At 42.1% G+C, this 22339-nt stretch overlaps 1 protein-coding gene across 5 annotated transcripts in view; it reads left to right on the forward strand.

The window, feature by feature from the left end:
• LOC144464311 (protein mono-ADP-ribosyltransferase PARP14-like) overlaps positions 1–22339 on the forward strand; it is a 77411-nt gene that overhangs the window by 20532 nt on the left and 34540 nt on the right. For 3 of the 5 annotated variants that reach the window (XM_078171024.1, XM_078171021.1, XM_078171022.1), the window contains 13 exons: positions 954–1714; positions 3066–3096; positions 4673–4846; positions 5380–5499; positions 5585–5686; positions 7908–8668; positions 10020–10050; positions 13225–13398; positions 13931–14050; positions 14136–14237; positions 16555–18736; positions 20012–20158; positions 20474–20549. In XM_078171024.1, coding sequence (XP_078027150.1) covers positions 954–1714; positions 3066–3096; positions 4673–4846; positions 5380–5499; positions 5585–5686; positions 7908–8668; positions 10020–10050; positions 13225–13398; positions 13931–14050; positions 14136–14237; positions 16555–18736; positions 20012–20158; positions 20474–20549 — 4781 coding nt within the window. The remainder of the gene's footprint in view (positions 1–953; positions 1715–3065; positions 3097–4672; positions 4847–5379; positions 5500–5584; positions 5687–7907; positions 8669–10019; positions 10051–13224; positions 13399–13930; positions 14051–14135; positions 14238–16554; positions 18737–20011; positions 20159–20473; positions 20550–22339) is intronic. The other 2 variants (XM_078171023.1, XM_078171025.1) reach the window with 1 other exon arrangement.

Genomic DNA, 22339 nt, shown 5'->3' on the forward strand with positions numbered 1-22339 from the left:
AGAGTTAACTTTTTTTTTTCTGAGACTAAACGACCAGTGAAATCTTGCAGCTGCATTGAAGAAGACTCCGTTTTCTCACAGACTGCTGTTTGCGCTCAGACTTTTGTTTTGCAACCAGTGGAGTTGCCCCCTGCTGGCCATTGGGAGGAATGCAAGTTTAAGGCATATCTGCATTGGTTTAACTTTTCAGACCTGAAGGCTACGTTCACTTCTTTAGTCTAAAGTGCTAAAAACTGCAGTTGTTCTAATGTCCACTTGAGGCTGGCTCCAAGAGTGAGTCAATCTCCATAGACCCCCATGTTAACATGTGGAAATAAACATGTTTACAGCCTGGTACAAAAACCGTATTGGTCTTAATAACTAATTTCAACATTCATGACAACTGTACGGAGGTGAATTTTTGTATAACTCACCTGTTTACGTTTTCTTAAGGCTTAGAGTTCGTCTGCTGATAGTGCCCTCAGCTTCTCAGTCAGATCCATCCCACACTCGTTCAAAGCTCCTCCCTCCCTTCAGATATGGCCTTATCTGGTCCCAAAATACAAGATTACAACGGTCAAAATACTGAACTTGAAGCCTCAAAACGTCAGTCACAAAATAATAGGTGATGTCACTGTGGCTACGTCCACAATGACCATGCTCTCAGTGCAAGAACTTGACAAACTTGACATTATGGTAACTACATCCATTATTTCATGCAGTCTGTGAGGTAACAGAGGACGAGTAAAATATTGTTGCATGCTGTTACATGAAGACTTCATTTCATTGGGACTTCTTAGACCAAACCAGATAAAACAGACTCTAATCACAAGCAAATGTAAGAACAAGGGTGTCCACATACTTTTGGCCGTAAAGTACCTTTAAAGATGTCCAGTATTATTTAAATGCCTTATAGCTGTAAATAGAACAACCACTTACTTGATCTTTCTTTTTTATTCACTGTATTGCTGCAGTTGTGGAAAGTATTTGCATAAAACAAGACTATGTGATGCGGACCATTCCTGTCAAGATGTATCCGTACCATGAGTCCCTGGGCTCCGCCCTGTACGGCAAAGAACGACCAACATGGAAGATGCCCGAGCCCTTCACAGAGAGCGTTCACCACGTTGTCTGGAAATTCCTCCTGATGAAGAAGCTGTTAAAAAGCATCAACGATCAGATGAGTCCGTTCTTCTGCAGCGTGGACTTGGATAACCCAGAGGTGAAACTCAGCCCTCTCCCGAGCTTTTTGAGGCAGAAAGGTCTGACCGCCAAACATGTCGATAATTGGATGAGTACCGCCCAAAAAGCCTTCCGTGAGCAAATGTCCCAGTACACAGCCTTTGAATGTCCAGCAAACGCACATGCATGGAAAGTTGCAGAAAAAGACGTCCGTTCTGTTATCAGGGAAAACGCCATCCCCGTTCTGGATGCATCCAGGGGGGTTTTGACCTTGGCTGGTGGAGCTGACGATATAAAACAAATCAAACTCCCTGTGGAGAACATTGTTCTTAAAGCCATGGATCAGATTAAACGGCAGACAGACAGTGTCTCTGAGATAATGAATATGTCCCCGGCAATGTTCTACATCCTGCAGCAGGAGGGCTTCCAGAAAGCTGCCCAGGACATTTCTCCTGACATGAAACTCTCCTTTGATGAAGGAACCCAGAAATTAACCATTACAGGACTCCCTGCAGAGGTTTTCCAGACCAAGGCATGGATCTTGGAGAAGAAAGTGGGTATGAGTAAAAGGCAGCTGAATTTTCCTGCCCTTAAATTTCCCCTTAATTCCACTAAATGAACCCTAAAATGTCACAAGTGTCTTGTTTCATCTCTTAATTGTATCTATGTTTCAGACCAACTTCCCCAAAATTCAGCCGCACAGATTTGTAATACAGTTTTGTCAAACATCAGCTGGAGTTTATGAAGCTTTAACAAACAACATCCAGGATAAAAATGATCAAATATCTATCTAGAGAAAGTTAAAGTCGTAACAAGGTTTCCATCGGTGAACATGAGGAGGGATAATTTGAACAACACACTAATCCATGTTAAAACAAGTTGGCAGCCATTTCTGCAAGTCAGTCTGCAGCTGATCTGACACCAAAGTGGACAAGGTCCAAAACCTGATCAGATTTATGGTTGAAACTTAATTTATGATTATTAATGTTTGTAGTTTAATATGACGACAAATTTGACCAGTTCTGAAATTCAAGAAAAGACACTGTTAATTAGAAATCACTTGTTTGAAGACGACTGGACTTAATTATCGTCTCATTTGAGGACATTGGGACTTTATAATATGTTTAGTTTTGTACTCATCAGATCCTGCTGATCTTAAATTGCTGGGAGAAATTAAAATGCATACCAAACAAGAGTTCAGGTCTCAGGAGGACATTGATTCCAGCTGCGCTCCTGATGAGAAAATCAAATCAAAATGTTGTGGCAGATGTTTAAATCCTGGCAGCTGCCACAAATAAACGGTTGAGTGGGAAATGCTGCATATGCTAATTATGACTATCACTAGGATATAATGATAAAGGAATGTCATTTTATGTCCAAGAGGTCAAAGGTCACTGTGACATCATAATGTTCTCTGGTCATCATTCATATCTTAGGAGCAGAGGGGGAGACGTTTGGTCAGATACTGATTTGGTGACACTAATTGTTGGTGTCCATCTTGAAACTGTGCTGCTGAGCTGAAGACGTCTGTGAAGCATCTGTGTTTCTGAATTTGTAGCTTCTTTGCAGCAGTGTCCATATTTGAACCTCTGTCATGGCTCCACATGACTCTGGACAGACATGGATGAAAACTGTTGAACCTGATTGGTTTACAGAGGCAAACAACTGCAGGGCGATACATTTTGTTTTTTGTTTGTTCCCATTTCTCCATAATAATAATAATAATAATAATAATAATATAATGATATAATGTTTATTTGCATCCACATGAAATCTGGCTAAAGTGAGGCTTTATTTCCCAGCTAAATTAAAATCTTTAAATGTCTGAGGTTAATCAGTCGGCATGTAGAAGAGATTTTTAGAGATATTTTCATTCAGTGTGTGTTTTTGTTTTCACTTCTCAGAGTCCGACGAGCAGTGACGACACCTCAGGAGGTAAAACAGCCTGAAACTGTGAAATGTAATTGTTTCTTGTCTTTGTCAGACGTTGAACCTGCAGATGGAGCTTCTGCAGAGAACAAAGAGGGTAAAAACAAACTGTTGGACTAAAAAGAAAACACTAAAACTAAAGAAAGTTTGTTCTGCAGGTTTTTATTTTTATGATTTTAGTTTAGGCCTCTGCTCGAAAATTACATGATCAAAATTAATAGAATATTTCTCAGCAACTATGAATAATCCTGCTATCAAAGTCAAACACATCAGTAGACAGGCACCAGTACTGATCTTACTGGGTCAGATTAATGAAGAAATACAACAGAATAAATGAAAGATTTTGTCCTCGTCTAACAAAACTTTGCTGTGGAGTGAATACCATGTCATAAAATATCTTCCAAGTAAAAGGTAAAATAAGGAAGGCCAAACCCAAGATGAAGATAATAAATAGGAAATAAAATCAATAAGAGAGCGATAAAATAGACAGACAGCTCAGATAAAATCAGGATGTGCTTTCTGATAGAAGTTTTTAGGAGAGACAGTTTTCAGTCTGGACTCTGGAACAAGCAGAAGACGTCTGCCCGAGGATCTCAAAGCAGGCAAAGGTTCATAAGGGACCAACTGGATTAATAGGGAGGTACAGCTCAGAGTTATCCAGTGGAAAGGGAGACAAAGAGATGACAACACCCAAACTATTATAGATAGTAGTTTAACAAATGGAACTGTACCATCCTGTTTTAAACACGCTGTAGTCCTTCCTCTCATTAAAAAGCTGAACCTTGACAAATATGTACTAAAATATTTTCGTTGCATCTCCAAGCTTCTTTTCTTGTCCAGAGTATTGGAGAAAACTGTCTCCTCACAGCTTCCATCTTATCTAGCTAATAACAACATCATGGAGAAATGTCAGTCAGGTTTTAGGGCTCAACACAGCACAGAATCTGCCCCACTCAAAGTGTCAGCTGACCTGCTGTCTGTAGATAGTGGTAAATGTGCCATTTTAATCCTCCCAGACTTCAGTGCCGCCTTTGACAATGTTGATCATTGTGTATTATTAAACTGTCTTCAAGAACTGGTTGGCATCCAGGGAACTGCCCTCAAGTGGTTTGCCTCCTATTTATCAGGTCAGGTCGGTGGCCTCTCCTCCTGCTCTTCTGCCCGAATCACTTGTGGTGTACCTCCAGGTTCTGTCTTAGGGCCCATTTTATATGTTCTGTACATGCTTTCTTGAGGCTCCACCTTCTGCCAGCACAATGTCTCTTTTCATTGTTGTGAGGACAACACACAAAGAAGTGTTATTTTGGTATTTTAGTTAAAATTTTTACCCTACTTACCTGGAGTGTCTCCCCTTAAAGACAATACTTGGAAAATCCAGTGTGTATATATGTATATATATATATATATATATACATATATATATATATATATATATATATATATATATATATATATATATATATATATGTATATGTTTTAACCCTTCTTCAACCAACTTGTTCTGTTTTTAAACTTCAAAACAAATACAGATAAATTTCTTTGATAAAAATATTAAAGCAGGTTTGTATGTGTCTCCTCTCAGAGTCAGCGTCCGCTCAGAGCGTCTCTGTGGTGTTGGACAATGTGTCCGACAACATGTCCAGAGATCTGCTGTGCATGCTGGTGGAAAATGTCTCGGGTTTGGACGAGAGCGGCTACAGTCTGGAGATCATCTGGGAGACCAACAGAGCCGTGGTCACCTTTAACAAACCTGCAGGTAAAGAACATGAGACTGCAGTAAATACACAGATCCACAGCGTTCACCACGTCCAGACCAGATCCAGACGGATATATATTTAAAGCTCCAGTGTCAAATTCAGTTGGGACATATTAAGAAGTGTATAATAAGTAGTATCTTTTCTTTAGTGTCTAATCGCTTAAAAACAAGAATCGCTGTGTTTTCGTTACCTTATATCTACAAAGGGAGCAGGTTCTCATCTACAGAGATCACCATGTTGCACTGTCATGTTCCTACAGTAACTCAGAATGGACAAACCAAACACTGGCTCCTAAATGCACACTGGTGAAGTTAAATTCGGCAACTGGTGGAACTGTTTACAAACAGGAAGCGACAGTTCCTGCCTGGTATCTTTTAATCTGAGAAGGAAAACCAAATTAGAAAGTAAACACACAAAGGAGCGAGGGCAAAATATCTGATTTAACAGACCCTGAACCAGTCAGGCCTCCTTTATTCTTTGTCACCTGATGAGCCTGTTTTAGTTTTAAGGAGTAATCTGGAGTACTTTGCAGATGTGGAGAGGTTCCTGGGTCGGTCCAGCCAGAAGCTGCAGAGACATGGACTGACCGCTCGGCCGCTGGAGGCAGCAGAGAGCGTCCGAGTAGAGAGTCTTCCTCCAACTGTAGTTGAAGGTACGTCAACTGTTGAAATACTGTTTCCTGTCTGCAACATTTTTCGTCTGAGGTGACACGTTCTTCACCTCTGATTTCTCTCCAGAGATGTTGGAGTTGTATTTTGAGAAGAACTGGACCCTGCCAGAAAATATCGTCATGATCCCGAGCGAACAGGCTGCCATCGCGACTTTCAGTGACCCCAAAGGTTTTTATTTAGTTTCATTGTTCATCTTTTACTGACTGATTTTTAAAGTGTGTTCTAGCCTTGAAACAAATATCTAGAAATCTAATGAAACAAGCTCAGAGAGACTAAACAAGTAATACACTGTTTGGACAAAAGTTTGTGGACACCTGGACATTTTACCCACATTTAATAGTGTGACGTGTGACTCCAGCTTCATGGGCACTCATCTGTTGCTGTATCGGCCTCCACTCCTCTGGTTTCTGGTGCGTTCCACCAGATTTTAGAACCTAGTTTCAGGGATTTTCTGCCGATCAGCCAACATTAGTATTAGTGAGTAGGGCTGTCCCCGCCTAAGAGTGTTCCTAGTGGACCAACAGTCCTCATCAGGGTCCATCAGTGGACCAACAGTCCTCATCAGGGTCCATCAGTGGACTAGTCTCCTGCATGTTTCTGATATGAATGTAATGATTAAATGATATATTTTGGTGGTTTGAGTTGAAGGTGTGAGAAAGAATAGTATCAGTAACATTGTTAACACTGTGCTACATTACAGAGAAATACAAACCGTACTAATGAACCTTCATTAATATAGGCCTATATTTTATCTCCAAGTGCACGTCACACACTGAGCGAGCCGCCTGTTAATGACGCTGTGGGCTAATGGGCATGTAGCTACTTCCATGTTTCAGATGATACGCCATGTTTGTAGTCGACCAATGAAGATGAGTTTACATATCACCTTGGGTTCGTCCTTCACCTTCTCAAAATGATCCCACACTTTGGATTTCCTGCCCGACATGTTATTAACTAGCCTGTGGAATAACCGCAGGTACCAGCCCTGGAGATTAGGGGCCGCGTCTTTAAACGCCTGGAAAACATGAGGTTGGGCTCTGGGCGCTACTCTCGTGCCTTTTCTGTGCCAGCTTTCAAGAGCGTGGTGACAGGTTGCGAAGCAACCTTAATAAACACCATATCATGGCCTACTTACCTGAAATCCTGAGAGCAGAGCTGATCTTCTTCCAGGAGCTGTTTATAAGTGTGTAGGCCTATCGTCCGTGGGACAGATGTAAACCTCTGGGCAGCCCTGCACTAACATGATCAACTTATCAGTGTTTATCAGACTGAATATTTACAGAAGAAGGGAAAGATATCAGTCGGCTGTGATTGGTTTGTAACCTGACTCCTGTCTGACTGCTGTGCGATGACACTTCCTGTGTCTGTACCTTTAAATTAAATTCCGACATGGTCCATAAAGGTTTGGATTTATTTAAACAAGGCGCAGCTCCTGATAGAGTTAACTTTTTTTTTCTGAGACTAAACGACCAGTGAAATCTTGCAGCTGCATTGAAGAAGACTCCGTTTTCTCACAGACTGCTGTATGCACTCAGACTTTTGTTTTGCAACCAGTGGAGTTGCCCCCTGCTGGCCATTGGGAAGAATGCAAGTTTAAGGCATATCTGCATTGGTTTAACTTTTCAGACCTGAAGGCTACGTTCACTTCTTTAGTCTAAAGTGCTAAAAACTGCAGTTGTTCTAATGTCAACTTGAGGCTGGCTCCAAGAGTGAGTCAATCTCCATAGACCCCCATGTTAACATGTGGAAATAAACATGTTTACAGCCTGGTACAAAAACCGTATTGGTCTTAATAACTAATTTCAACATTCATGACAACTGTACGGAGGTGAATTTTTGTATAACTCACCTGTTTATGTTTTCTTAAGGCTTAGAGTTCGTCTGCTGATAGTGCCCTCAGCTTCTCAGTCAGATACATCCCCCACTCGTTCAAAGCTCCTCCCTCCCTTCAGATATGGCCTTATCTGGTCCCAAAATACAAGATTACAATGGTCAAAATACTGAACTTGAAGCCTCAAAACGTCAGTCACAAAATAATAGGTGATGTCACTGTGGCTACGTCCACAATGACCATGCTCTCAGTGCAAGAACTTGACAAACTTGACGTTATGGTAACTACATCCATTATTTCATGCAGTCTGTGAGCTAACAGAGGACGAGTAAAATGTTGTTGCATGCTGTTACATAAAGACTTCATTTCATTGGGACTTCTTAGACCAAACCAGATAAAACAGACTCTAATCACAAGCAAATGTAAGAACAAGGGTGTCCACATACTTTTGGCCGTAAAGTACCTTTAAAGATGTCCAGTATCATTTAAATGCCTTGTAGCTGTAAATAGAACAACCACTTACTTGATCTTTCTTTTTTATTCACTGTATTGCTGCAGTTGTGGAAAGTATTTGCATAAAACAAGACTATGTGATGCGGACCATTCCTGTCAAGATGTATCCGTACCATGAGTCCCTGGGCTCCGCCCTGTACGGCAAAGAACGACCAACATGGAAGATGCCCGAGCCCTTCACAGAGAGCGTTCACCACGTTGTCTGGAAATTCCTCCTGATGAAGAAGCTGTTAAAAAGCATCAACGATCAGATGAGTCCGTTCTTCTGCAGCGTGGACTTGGATAACCCAGAGGTGAAACTCAGCCCTCTCCCGAGCTTTTTGAGGCAGAAAGGTCTGACCGCCAAACATGTCGATAATTGGATGAGTACCGCCCAAAAAGCCTTCCGTGAGCAAATGTCCCAGTACACAGCCTTTGAATGTCCAGCAAACGCACATGCATGGAAAGTTGCAGAAAAAGACGTCCGTTCTGTTATCAGGGAAAACGCCATCCCCGTTCTGGATGCATCCAGGGGGGTTTTGACCTTGGCTGGTGGAGCTGACGATATAAAACAAATCAAAGCCCCTGTGGAGAACATTGTTCTTAAAGCCATGGATCAGATTAAACGGCAGACAGACAGTGTCTCTGAGATAATGAATATGTCCCCGGCAATGTTCTACATCCTGCAGCAGGAGGGCTTCCAGAAAGCTGCCCAGGACATTTCTCCTGACATGAAACTCTCCTTTGATGAAGGAACCCAGAAATTAACCATTACAGGACTCCCTGCAGAGGTTTTCCAGACCAAGGCATGGATCTTGGAGAAGAAAGTGGGTATGAGTAAAAGGCAGCTGAATTTTCCTGCCCTTAAATTTCCCCTTAATTCCACTAAATGAACCCTAAAATGTCACAAGTGTCTTGTTTCATCTCTTAATTGTATCTATGTTTCAGACCAACTTCCCCAAAATTCAGCCGCACAGATTTGTAATACAGTTTTGTCAAACATCAGCTGGAGTTTATGAAGCTTTAACAAACAACATCCAGGATAAAAATGATCAAATATCTATCTAGAGAAAGTTAAAGTCGTAACAAGGTTTCCATCGGTGAACATGAGGAGGGATAATTTGAACAACACACTAAGCCATGTTAAAACAAGTTGGCAGCCATTTCTGCAAGTCAGTCTGCAGCTGATCTGACACCAAAGTGGACAAGGTCCAAAACCTGATCAGATTTATGGTTGAAACTTAATTTATGATTATTAATGTTTGTAGTTTAATATGACGACAAATTTGACCAGTTCTGAAATTCAAGAAAAGACACTGTTAATTAGAAATCACTTGTTTGAAGACGACTGGACTTAATTATCGTCTCATTTGAGGACATTGGGACTTTATAATATGTTTAGTTTTGTACTCATCAGATCCTGCTGATCTTAAATTGCTGGGAGAAATTAAAATGCATACCAAACAAGAGTTCAGGTCTCAGGAGGACATTGATTCCAGCTGCGCTCCTGATGAGAAAATCAAATCAAAATGTTGTGGCAGATGTTTAAATCCTGGCAGCTGCCACAAATAAACGGTTGAGTGGGAAATGCTGCATATGCTAATTATGACTATCACTAGGATATAATGATAAAGGAATGTCATTTTATGTCCAAGAGGTCAAAGGTCACTGTGACATCATAATGTTCTCTGGTCATCATTCATATCTTAGGAGCAGAGGGGGAGACGTTTGGTCAGATACTGATTTGGTGACACTAATTGTTGGTGTCCATCTTGAAACTGTGCTGCTGAGCTGAAGACGTCTGTGAAGCATCTGTGTTTCTGAATTTGTAGCTTCTTTGCAGCAGTGTCCATATTTGAACCTCTGTCATGGCTCCACATGACTCTGGACAGACATGGATGAAAACTGTTGAACCTGATTGGTTTACAGAGGCAAACAACTGCAGGGCGATACATTTTGTTTTTTGTTTGTTCCCATTTCTCCATAATAATAATAATAATAATAATAATAATATAATGATATAATGTTTATTTGCATCCACATGAAATCTGGCTAAAGTGAGGCTTTATTTCCCAGCTAAATTAAAATCTTTAAATGTCTGAGGTTAATCAGTCGGCATGTAGAAGAGATTTTTAGAGATATTTTCATTCAGTGTGTGTTTTTGTTTTCACTTCTCAGAGTCCGACGAGCAGTGACGACACCTCAGGAGGTAAAACAGCCTGAAACTGTGAAATGTAATTGTTTCTTGTCTTTGTCAGACGTTGAACCTGCAGATGGAGCTTCTGCAGAGAACAAAGAGGGTAAAAACAAACTGTTGGACTAAAAAGAAAACACTAAAACTAAAGAAAGTTTGTTCTGCAGGTTTTTATTTTTATGATTTTAGTTTAGGCCTCTGCTCGAAAATTACATGATCAAAATTAATAGAATATTTCTCAGCAACTATGAATAATCCTGCTATCAAAGTCAAACACATCAGTAGACAGGCACCAGTACTGATCTTACTGGGTCAGATTAATGAAGAAATACAATAGAATAAATGAAAGATTTTGTCCTCGTCTAACAAAACTTTGCTGTGGAGTGAATACCATGTCATAAAATATCTTCCAAGTAAAAGGTAAAATAAGGAAGGCCAAACCCAAGATGAAGATAATAAATAGGAAATAAAATCAATAAGAGAGCGATAAAATAGACAGACAGCTCAGATAAAATCAGGATGTGCTTTCTGATAGAAGTTTTTAGGAGAGACAGTTTTCAGTCTGGACTCTGGAACAAGCAGAAGACGTCTGCCCGAGGATCTCAAAGCAGGCAAAGGTTCATAAGGGACCAACTGGATTAATAGGGAGGTACAGCTCAGAGTTATCCAGTGGAAAGGGAGACAAAGAGATGACAACACCCAAACTATTATAGATAGTAGTTTAACAAATGGAACTGTACCATCCTGTTTTAAACATGCTGCAGTCCTTCCTCTCATTAAAAAGCCGAACCTTGACAAATATGTACTAAAAGAATTTCGTTGCATCTCCAAGCTTCTTTTCTTGTCCAGAGTATTGGAGAAAACTGTCTCCTCACAGCTTCCATCTTATCTAGCTAATAACAACATCATGGAGAAATGTCAGTCAGGTTTTAGGGCTCAACACAGCACAGAATCTGCCCCACTCAAAGTGTCAGCTGACCTGCTGTCTGTAGATAGTGGTAAATGTGCCATTTTAATCCTCCCAGACTTCAGTGCCGCCTTTGACAATGTTGATCATTGTGTATTATTAAACTGTCTTCAAGAACTGGTTGGCATCCAGGGAACTGCCCTCAAGTGGTTTGCCTCCTATTTATCAGGTCAGGTCGGTGGCCTCTCCTCCTGCTCTTCTGCCCGAATCACTTGTGGTGTACCTCCAGGTTCTGTCTTAGGGCCCATTTTATATGTTCTGTACATGCTTTCTTGAGGCTCCACCTTCTGCCAGCACAATGTCTCTTTTCATTGTTGTGAGGACAACACACAAAGAAGTGTTATTTTGGTATTTTAGTTAAAATTTTTACCCTACTCACCTGGAGTGTCTCCCCTTAAAGACAATACTTGGAAAATCCAGTGTGTATATATGTATATATATATATATACATATATATATATACAGTACAGGCCAAAAGTTTGGACACACCTTCTCATTCAATGCGTTTTCTTTATTTTCATGACTATTTACATTGTAGATTCTCACTGAAGGCATCAAAACTATGAATGAACACGTGGAGTTATGTACTTAACAAAAAAAGGTGAAATAACTGAAAACATGTTTTATATTCTAGTTTCTTCAAAATAGCCACCCTTTGCTCTGATTACTGCTTTGCACACTCTTGGCATTCTCTCCATGAGCTTCAAGAGGTAGTCACCTGAAATGGTTTCCACTTCACAGGTGTGCCTTATCAGGGTTAATTAGTGGAATTTCTTGCTTTATCAATGGGGTTGGGACCATCAGTTGTGTTGTGCAGAAGTCAGGTTAATACACAGCCGACAGCCCTATTGGACAACTGTTAAAATTCATATTATGGCAAGACCAATCAGCTAACTAAAGGAAAACGAGTGGCCATCATTACTTTAAGAAATGAAGGTCAGTCAGTCCGGAAAATTGCAAAAACTTTAAATGTGTCCCCAAGTGGAGTCGCAAAAACCATCAAGCGCTACAACCAAACTGGCACACATGAGGACCGACCCAGGAAAGGAAGACCAAGAGTCACCTCTGCTTCTGAGGATAAGTTCATCCGAGTCACCAGCCTCAGAAATCGCAAGTTAACAGCAGCTCAGATCAGAGACCAGATGAATGCCACACAGAGTTCTAGCAGCAGACCCATCTCTAGAACAACTGTTAAGAGGAGACTGCGCCAATCAGGCCTTCATGGTCAAATAGCTGCTAGGAAACCACTGCTAAGGAGAGGCAACAAGCAGAAGAGATTTGTTTGGGCCAAGAAACACAAGGAATGGACATTAGACCAGTGGAAATCTGTGCTTTGGTCTGATGAGTCCAAATTTGAGATCTTTGGTTCCAACCGCCGTGTCTTTGTGAGACGCAGAAAAGGTGAACGGATGGATTCCACATGCCTGGTTCCCACTGTGAAGCATGGAGGAGGAGGTGTGATGGTGTGGGGGTGTTTTGCTGGTGACACTGTTGGGGATTTATTCAAAATTGAAGGCACACTGAACCAGCATGGCTACCACAGCATCCTGCAGCGACATGCCATCCCATCCGGTTTGCGTTTAGTTGGACGATCATTTATTTTTCAACAGGACAATGACCCCAAACACACCTCCAGGCTGTGTAAGGGCTATTTGACCAAGAAGGAGAGTGATGGAGTGCTGCGGCAGATGACCTGGCCTCCACAGTCACCGGACCTGAACCCAATCGAGATGGTTTGGGGTGAGCTGGACCGCAGAGTGAAGGCAAAGGGGCCAACAAGTGCTAAACACCTCTGGGAACTCCTTCAAGACTGTTGGAAAACCATTTCAGGTGACTACCTCTTGAAGCTCATGGAGAGAATGCCAAGAGTGTGCAAAGCAGTAATCAGAGCAAAGGGTGGCTATTTTGAAGAAACTAGAATATAAAACATGTTTTCAGTTATTTCACCTTTTTTTGTTAAGTACATAACTCCACATGTGTTCATTCATAGTTTTGATGCCTTCAATGAGAATCTACAATGTAAATAGTCATGAAAATAAAGAAAACGCATTGAATGAGAAGGTGTGTCCAAACTTTTGGCCTGTACTGTATATATATATATATATATATATATGTTTTAACCCTTCTTCAACCAACTTGTTCTGTTTTTAAACTTCAAAACAAATACAGATAAATTTCTTTGATAAAAATATTAAAGCAGGTTTGTATGTGTCTCCTCTCAGAGTCAGCGTCCGCTCAGAGCATCTCTGTGGTGTTGGACAATGTGTCCAGCAACATGTCCAGAGATCTGCTGTGCATGCTGGTGGAAAATGTCTCGGGTTTGGACGAGAGCGGCTACAGTCTGGAGATCATCTGGGAGACCAACAGAGCCGTGGTCACCTTTAACAAACCTGCAGGTAAAGAACATGAGACTGCAGTAAATACACAGATCCACAGCGTTCACCACGTCCAGACCAGATCCAGACGGATATATATTTAAAGCTCCAGTGTCAAATTCAGGGGGACATATTAAGAAGTGTATAATAAGTAGTATCTTTTCTTTAGTGTCTAATCGCCTAAACACAAGAATCGCTGTGTTTTCGTTACCTTATATTTACAAAGGGAGCAGGTTCTCATCTACAGAGATGACTATGTTGCACTGTCATGTTCCTACAGTAACTCAGAATGGACAAACCAAACACTGGCTCCTAAATGCACACTGGTGAAGTTAAATTCGGCAACTGGTGGAACTGTTTACAAACAGGAAGCGACAGTTCCTGCCTGGTATCTTTTAATCTGAGAAGGAAAACCAAATTAGAAAGTAAACACACAAAGGAGCGAGGGCAAAATATCTGATTTAACAGACCCTGAACCAGTCAGGCCTCCTTTATTCTTTGTCACCTGATGAGCCTGTTTTAGTTTTAAGGAGTAATCTGGAGTACTTTGCAGATGTGGAGAGGTTCCTGGGTCGGTCCAGCCAGAAGCTGCAGAGACATGGACTGACCGCTCGGCTGCTGGAGGCAGCAGAGAGCGTCCGAGTAGAGAGTCTTCCTCCGACTGTAGTTAAAGGTACGTCAACTGTTGAAATACTGTTTCCTGTCTGCAACATTTTTCGTCTGAGGTGACACGTTCTTCACCTCTGATTTCTCTCCAGAGATGTTGGAGTTGTATTTTGAGAAGAACTGGACCCTGCCAGAAAATATCGTCATGATCCCGAGCGAACAGGCTGCCATCGCGACTTTCAGTGACCCCAAAGGTTTTTATTTAGTTTCATTGTTCATCTTTTACTGACTGATTTTTAAAGTGTGTTCTAGCCTTGAAACAAATATCTAGAAATCTAATGAAACAAGCTCAGAGAGACTAAACAAGTAATACACTGTTTGGACAAAAGTTTGTGGACACCTGGACATTTTACCCACATTTAATAGTGTGACATGTGACTCCAGCTTCATGGGCACTCATCTGTTGCTGTATCGGCCTCCACTCCTCTGGTTTCTGGTGCGTTCCACCAGATTTTAGAACCTAGTTTCACGGATTTTCTGCCAATCAGCCAACATTAGTATTAGTGAGTAGGGCTGTCCCCGCCTAAGAGTGTTCCTAGTCGACCATCAGTCATCACTACGGTCCATCAGTGGACCGACAGTCCTCATCAGGGTCCATCAGTGGACCGACAGTCCTCATCAGGGTCCATCAGTGGACCAACAGTCCTCATCAGGGTCCATCAGTGGACCGACAGTCCTCATCAGGGTCCATCAGTGGACTAGTCTCCTGCATGTTTCTGATATGAATGTAATGATTAAATGATATATTTTGGTGGTTTGAGTTGAAGGTGTGAGAAAGAATAGTATCAGTAACATTGTTAACACTGTGCTACATTACAGAGAAATACAAACCGTACTAATGAACCTTCATTAATATAGGCCTATATTTTATCTCCAAGTGCACGTCACACACTGAGCGAGCCGCCTGTTAATGACGCTGTGGGCTAATGGGCATGTAGCTACTTCCATGTTTCAGATGATACGTCATGTTTGTAGTCGACCAATGAAGATGAGTTTACATATCACCTTGGGTTCGTCCTTCACCTTCTCAAAATGATCCCACACTTTGGATTTCCTGCCCGACATGTTATTAACTAGCCTGTGGAATAACCGCAGGTACCAGCCCTGGAGATTAGGGGCCGCGTCTTTAAACGCCTGGAAAACATGAGGTTGGGCTCTGGGCGCTACTCTCGTGCCTTTTCTGTGCCAGCTTTCAAGAGCGTGGTGACAGGTTGCGAAGCAACCTTAATAAACACCATATCATGGCCTGTTTACCTGAAATCCTGAGAGCAGAGCTGATCTTCTTCCAGGAGCTGTTTATAAGTGTGTAGGCCTATCGTCCGTGGGACAGATGTAAAGCTCTGGGCAGCCCTGCACTAACATGATCAACTTATCAGTGTTTATCAGACTGAAAATTTACAGAAGAAGGGAAAGATATCAGTCGGCTGTGATTGGTTTGTAACCTGACTCCTGTCTGACTGCTGTGCGATGACACTTCCTGTGTCTGTCCCTTTAAATTAAATTCCGACACGGCCCAGTCATAAAGGTTTGGATTTCTTTTAACAAGGCGCGGCTCCTAATAGAGTTAACTTTTTTTTCTGAGACTAAACGACCAGTGAAATCTTGCAGCTGCATTGAAGAAGACTCCGTTTTCTCACAGACTGCTGTATGCACTCAGACATTTGTTTTGTAACCAGTGGAGTTGCCCCCTGCTGGCCATTGGGAAGAATGCAAGTTTAAGGCATATCTGCATTGGTTTAACTTTTCAGACCTGAAGGCTACGTTCACTTCTAAAGTCTAAAGTGCTAAAAACTGCAGTTGTTCTAATGTCCACTTGAGGCTGGCTCCAAGAGTGAGTCAATCTCCATAGACCCCCATGTTAACATGTGGAAATAAACATGTTTACAGCCTGGTACAAAAACTGTATTGGTCTTAATAACTAATTTCAACATTCATGACAACTGTACGGAGGTGAATTTTTGTATAACTCACCTGTTTATGTTTTCTTAAGGCTTAGAGTTCGTCTGCTGTTAGTGCCCTCAGCTTCTCAGTCAGATACATCCCCCACTCGTTCAAAGTTCCTCCCTCCCTTCAGATATGGCCTTATCTGGTCCCAAAATACAAGATTACAACGGTCAAAATACTGAACTTGAAGCCTCAAAACGTCAGTCACAAAATAATAGGTGATGTCACTGTGGCTACGTCCACAATGACCATGCTCTCAGTGCAAGAACTTGACAAACTTGACGTTATGGTAACTACATCCATTATTTCATGCAGTCTGTGAGGTAACAGAGGACGAGTAAAATATTGTTGCATGCTGTTACATGAAGACTTCATTTCATTGGGACTTCTTAGACCAAACCAGATAAAACAGACTCTAATCACAAGCAAATGTAAGAACAAGGGTGTCCACATACTTTTGGCCGTAAAGTACCTTTAAAGATGTCCAGTATCATTTAAATGCCTTGTAGCTGTAAATAGAACAACCACTTACTTGATCTTTCTTTTTTATTCACTGTATTGCTGCAGTTGTGGAAAGTATTTGCATAAAACAAGACTATGTGATGCGGACCATTCCTGTCAAGATGTATCCGTACCATGAGTCCCTGGGCTCCGCCCTGTACGGCAAAGAACGACCAACATGGAAGATGCCCGAGCCCTTCACAGAGAGCGTTCACCACGTTGTCTGGAAATTCCTCCTGATGAAGAAGCTGTTAAAAAGCATCAACGATCAGATGAGTCCGTTCTTCTGCAGCGTGGACTTGGATAACCCAGAGGTGAAACTCAGCCCTCTCCCGAGCTTTTTGAGGCAGAAAGGTCTGACCGCCAAACACGTCGATAATTGGATGAGTACCGCCCAAAAAGCCTTCCGTGAGCAAATGTCCCAGTACACAGCCTTTGAATGTCCAGCAAACGCACATGCATGGAAAGTTGCAGAAAAAGACGTCTGTTCTGTTATCAGGGAAAACGCCATCCCCGTTCTGGATGCATCCAGGGGGATTTTGACCTTGGCTGGTGGAGCTGACGATATAAAACAAATCAAAGCCCCTGTGGAGAACATTGTTCTTAAAGCCATGGATCAGATTAAACGGCAGACAGACAGTGTCTCTGAGATAATGAATATGTCCCCGGCAATGTTCTACATCCTGCAGCAGGAGGGCTTCCAGAAAGCTGCCCAGGACATTTCTCCTGACATGAAACTCTCCTTTGATGAAGGAACCCAGAAATTAACCATTACAGGACTCCCTGCAGAGGGTTTCCAGACCAAGGCATGGATCTTGGAGAAGAAAGTGGGTATGAGTAAAAAGCAGCTGAATGTCCCCCCACATCTTCTAGACTTTCTCAAGACAGTGGATCCCATGGTGATGTCGCAGTGCCTGTTCACATCCCAAGGCATCAGTGCCATCTACAGCATTGAGAGCAAAGGGCTCTTCCTGTTGGGGAGTTCTGAAAGTGTTCTTGCTGCTGCTGAGAGTAAGATGAAGACCGTTTTAGCTGTGCAGACTCTGGATGTAGAAGACCAGGAAGTTCTGAAACTTCACAACTGGGTGAACCTGAAACAACAGCTGTTGGACGCCTACAACTCTGCGAATAAGAGAACAGTGGCCATTCAGATCCACCCAGAGAGAAGAGACAAAGTAATGGTGGCCGGCTTCCAGGATCCAGTGAAAGAGGTCACCCGCAGTCTGAAGGAGCTCATCGAGAACTACTCACGAGTTCAAGAAACCATTCGTGTCGAGTCCTGTGCTGTTGTTCAGTTCATTGTCAAGAAGAAAACAGAAGATTGGATCAGTATTGCCAAAGCTAATGATGTGGAAATCCGTTTTGACTCAGAGAGGCCAAAAATCATCCTGGCTGGGGCTCGTCTCCATGTCCAGAAAGCCAAAATCTGCTTTCAGGAGCTAACTGGTGCTCTGTTCACTGACACCTTCATCGTGGACAAGCCTGGAGCTAAGAAGTACTTTCAGACTCAAGGAAGCCTGTTCCTGTCTACAATAATGACAGAGCTCAGCTGTGTGGTATTGCTTCGTCCAGAGATTCAAGAGGAAGAGGAGGGAGAAGACTACGAGGAAGAAAATGGCCTTAGTTATTGCAAAGTGAAGACCACAAGTGGAGTTCTGGTTTCCGTCAGCAAGGCAGACATCTGTAGCTTCAAAGTGGATGCAGTGGTCAACGCAGCTAACGAGGAGTTAAAGCACATTGGTGGCCTGGCTTTTGCGTTGCTCAAGGCTGCAGGACCAGAGCTGCAGAAAATCAGTGACAACCACGTTGCCAGGAATGGAAAACTACGTGCAGGTGATGCCATCGTAACAGGTGCATACAACCTGCCTTGCAAGCACGTTGTCCATGCAGTTGGTCCACGGTTCTCTGACTTTGACAGGAAGACATCAGTGTCGCTTCTGAACCTCGCTGTTAAAAGAAGTCTGACACGAGCAGAGGAAGTGAACTGCTCAACCATCGCGCTGCCAGCGATCAGCTCAGGTGTGTTTTGTTTTCCTGTTGAACTCTGTGCTGAGACCATTGCTCAGGCTGTGCGGGAGTTCTGCGACAGTCCAGGGGGTCCGAGATCATTGACAGAGATTCACCTGGTGGACAACAATGATAAGACCGTGAGAGTCCTGGCCACAGCTGTCAACAAAGCGTTCATGGACCTCGGACCTTCAATGACACTACCACAGCCGACAGAAGGAAGAGACACCGGAGCTTCAGGGTAAATCCAAAAAACATTTTTATCATAATGGACTTTTACTGTGGGCGGCACGGTGGTGTGGTGGTTAGCACTCTCGCCTCACAGCAAGAGGGTTGCCGGTGCGGAGTTTGCATGTTCTCCTCGTGTCAGCGTGGGTTCTCTCCGGGCACTCCGGCTTCCTCCCACAGTCCAAAGACATGCAGGTTAATTGATAACTCTAAATTGTCCGTAGGTGTGAATGTGAGTGTGAATGGTTGTTTGTCTCTATGTGTCAACACTGCGATAGTCTGGCGACTATGTCCAGGGTGTACCCTGCCTCTCGCCCGATGTCAGCTGGGATAGGCTCCAGCCCCCCCACAACCCTCAAGAGGATGAAGCAGTTAGAAGATGAATGAATGAATGAATGAATGACTTTTACTGTTGAAGGGAACATACTGTGGGGATTTGGAGGCGGGTGGATATTTAAAGGAATAGTTTAACATTAGAAGTGGTGGAAGTTATACGCAGGTTTAGGCCCTGATCACACAGACAGCGTTTTAGCAGCTGGAGGTGACTTTTTGTAACAGTTTCTAAGTTTTTGCTCACGGTTTTTGTGTTGATGTGCACCTCATGTTTCTGTGCTCAAGGTGCCTGGCATTTTTGCCGGAGCGCTCTGAACTTCAATTCAGAGCAGAAAAGCGCCCCACCTCATCTCTTCTTTCGTCATCCTTTATTCCCATTGTCCAATTAGACGATGTGGGAGGCGGGCCTTCTGTGGTGGTCACGACAACAAATTTACAGTTGGTAAACAGGAGGAGAAACTGGTGGTAGTGGTTGCTGGATACCCAGAGCTATACGACTTTACAAAGCACAGTTAGCAGCATCTCAATAGAAAACAGCAGATAAGTGCAGTACTGTAAACGTCCATGATGGAGGAGAAGCTCCTGGACCAACTGGTGGTACTCCCCATGATCCAGCCTCTTTTTTAGGGTCTCATGTACCCACACAGATCTCTGTTTATCTGCTGACAGCCTCTCACCCTCAACCAGAGCTACAGACAGCACCCTCTGCCTCAACATGGCAGCAGCTACACACTGATTACAGGGGAAGGTTAGGGTAAAGAGGTGATGGGGTGGTTGCCTGGCAACAATAAAAAAAAGCACAGCAAGCGTGTTTTTTTTCACTAGTGGCATGCAAAAAAAAAAAAAAGGCTCGTGTTTTGCAACCTGCAGAATTCTTTCTGTGTGATCGGGGCCCTATGAGGTTTAAATCACACAGACTTGTATGAATGTTTAAACTCTACTGTTCACTTCCCAGTGGGCATCAGTGGGGTCGAGGTCAGAGCCAGTTGCCCAGGGTCCGTCGCTTTAGTGAAAGAGGAGGTGGAGGACGAGGACGAGGTCTGCAAGGTAACAGTGGAGGTCACAGCCTCAGGGGACACGCCTGGTCCGGAGGGCACGGAGGGTAAGGTTGTTCTCTTTGTCTTTCATTTCTCTTCTTCTGTCTTCTTGATTTTATTTTTGTTCTTGAAAAAGTATTAAGGGCATTATCTAAGATGTTTTTAATACCCAGTCCATCACAGGGTCATTAACAAGTCAAGACCAGGGTTAATGCTTCAAAATAAAAGCACCAAAATGTGAAATGAAGAACACATGCTATGCAGCTCAGGAAGTCTGCAGACGCTACGATTTCTGTCTTTTGAGTAACAAAAACAAACTTTGGACACAGTAATGGTGACTCACTGTGATGACATCAGTCCTGTTCTCTGATTGGCTGCAGGTCGGGGAGGTTGGAGCAGACCACAGCTGAGGGTCTGAAGATTGTTCTCTTGAAGGGAAACATCCAGGACCAGACTGTGAGTCCTGACCCTGTGATGCACAAACTATTAATGTGTGTGTGCCACCTGTTGATGACATGGAGAAATTTGGAAGAAATTTACTGTAGGGTAGGATAAACCCCTTGAGATGCAACATCTCGTTTTCGAGGGGGTCCTAACAAACATTCAACAAATAAAGATTGACAGTAAATCACTCACAAAATATACAATACAACGGTTACATAACAAACATCGGCAAACAATCTGATACCAAAGAAAACAAACAAACAACAACAACACAGACAACAAAAAAATATTCCAACCTTCATCTACCAAATAAATGAAATCAAAAATACATAATAGCAGCAAAACAAGGCAAAACAAAACAAAACAGCAAGAGTTTTAATGAAAACAAAAACAATTAGGTTTGAAATGAGAGAACAGAATTTTTTTAAATAAGGGAAATGAAGACAAGGAAAGTTAGTGGTAAGTTATTCCGCTCGGACGGAACATGGAACATGAAAGCTTTTTTCCAACTTCCTTAGTTACAAAAGGAACTTGAAAAAGTAAATGATCAGAACTTCTTAATGAATAGTTTGATGTACGGGGGATGAGAAATTGTTTCAAACAATAAGGATAATCAAAATTAATACATTTAAAAATAAACTGAAACCAGTGAAATTGGCGTCTCACGTCTAGGCGTAGCCATCCTAGAGTGTCGAACATTGTACAATGGTGTGTGAAAAAAGAGCAGCCTAGTATAAATCTGCAAAGTCTGTTGTAAATGACATTATGTTGATAGAGATCAGTTTTAGCAGCATTGTGATAGACTATGTCAGCATAATCAATCATTGGTAATATAAGCTGAGTGATGAGGTTTAATTTAACACTAACTGTAAAACAATGTTTGTTGTAATACAAAACACCGACACCAAAATTAACTTTCCTGACAATATGTTCAATATGAGTTTTGAAAGTGAGTTCTGAGTCAATCCAGACACCAAGACATTTAATTTTTTTCAACTTTTTCAAGAATTTTGCCATCATTGCACTTTAGAATTAAAAAAATAGATTTGGCTCTAAGATTCTGGCGCACACAAAGGAGCATTGAGTGAGTTTTTGTTTTATTTAATAATAGTTTGTTAGCTAACAACCCAGTTTGTAAAACATCAAAATCACATTGTAGAGCTTCTTGAATTGATAAGACAGAGGGCTTCGATGTGTATATAATTGTATCATCCGCATAAAGCTGTGTATGGCATTCGGAAAAAAATAAGAGGGAGATCATTTATAAATATTGAGAAGAGGAGGGATCCTAAGGTGGAACCTTGAGGTACTCCATTTTGTTGAGTAAGCATATTTGATCTGCACCCTCTGAATACAACACATTGTTTTCGATTGTGCAAATATGAATTAAACCACATCAGCGCATGCTGAGAAAGACCAATAGCCTGAAGCTTGTCTAAAAGTAAATAATGGTCAACCATATCAAAGGCTTTGGTTCAGTCAATAAATATGGCTCCTGTAAGATTACCATGATCAGATGCAGAAAAAACATCATTGGTGAATTTCAAGAGAGCAGTAGTTGGGGAGTAGTTAGGTCTAAAACCAAATTGATATTGGGAGAGTAAATTATTATCATTAAGATACCATGATAATTGATTGTGAATTATTTTTTCAAATACTTTGGCAAAGGAACACACAATTGAGATGAGTCTGTAATTGTTGGGATCAAGTGAATTACCGCTCTTAGGGGGAGGTGTAATGCGTACTGATTTCCAAATAACAGGTATTTCACATGTGGACAAAGACAGGTTAAAAAGGTCAGC

This window comes from Epinephelus lanceolatus, chromosome 9 (assembly GCF_041903045.1).
Source record: "Epinephelus lanceolatus isolate andai-2023 chromosome 9, ASM4190304v1, whole genome shotgun sequence".
NCBI lineage: Eukaryota > Metazoa > Chordata > Actinopteri > Perciformes > Serranidae > Epinephelus > Epinephelus lanceolatus.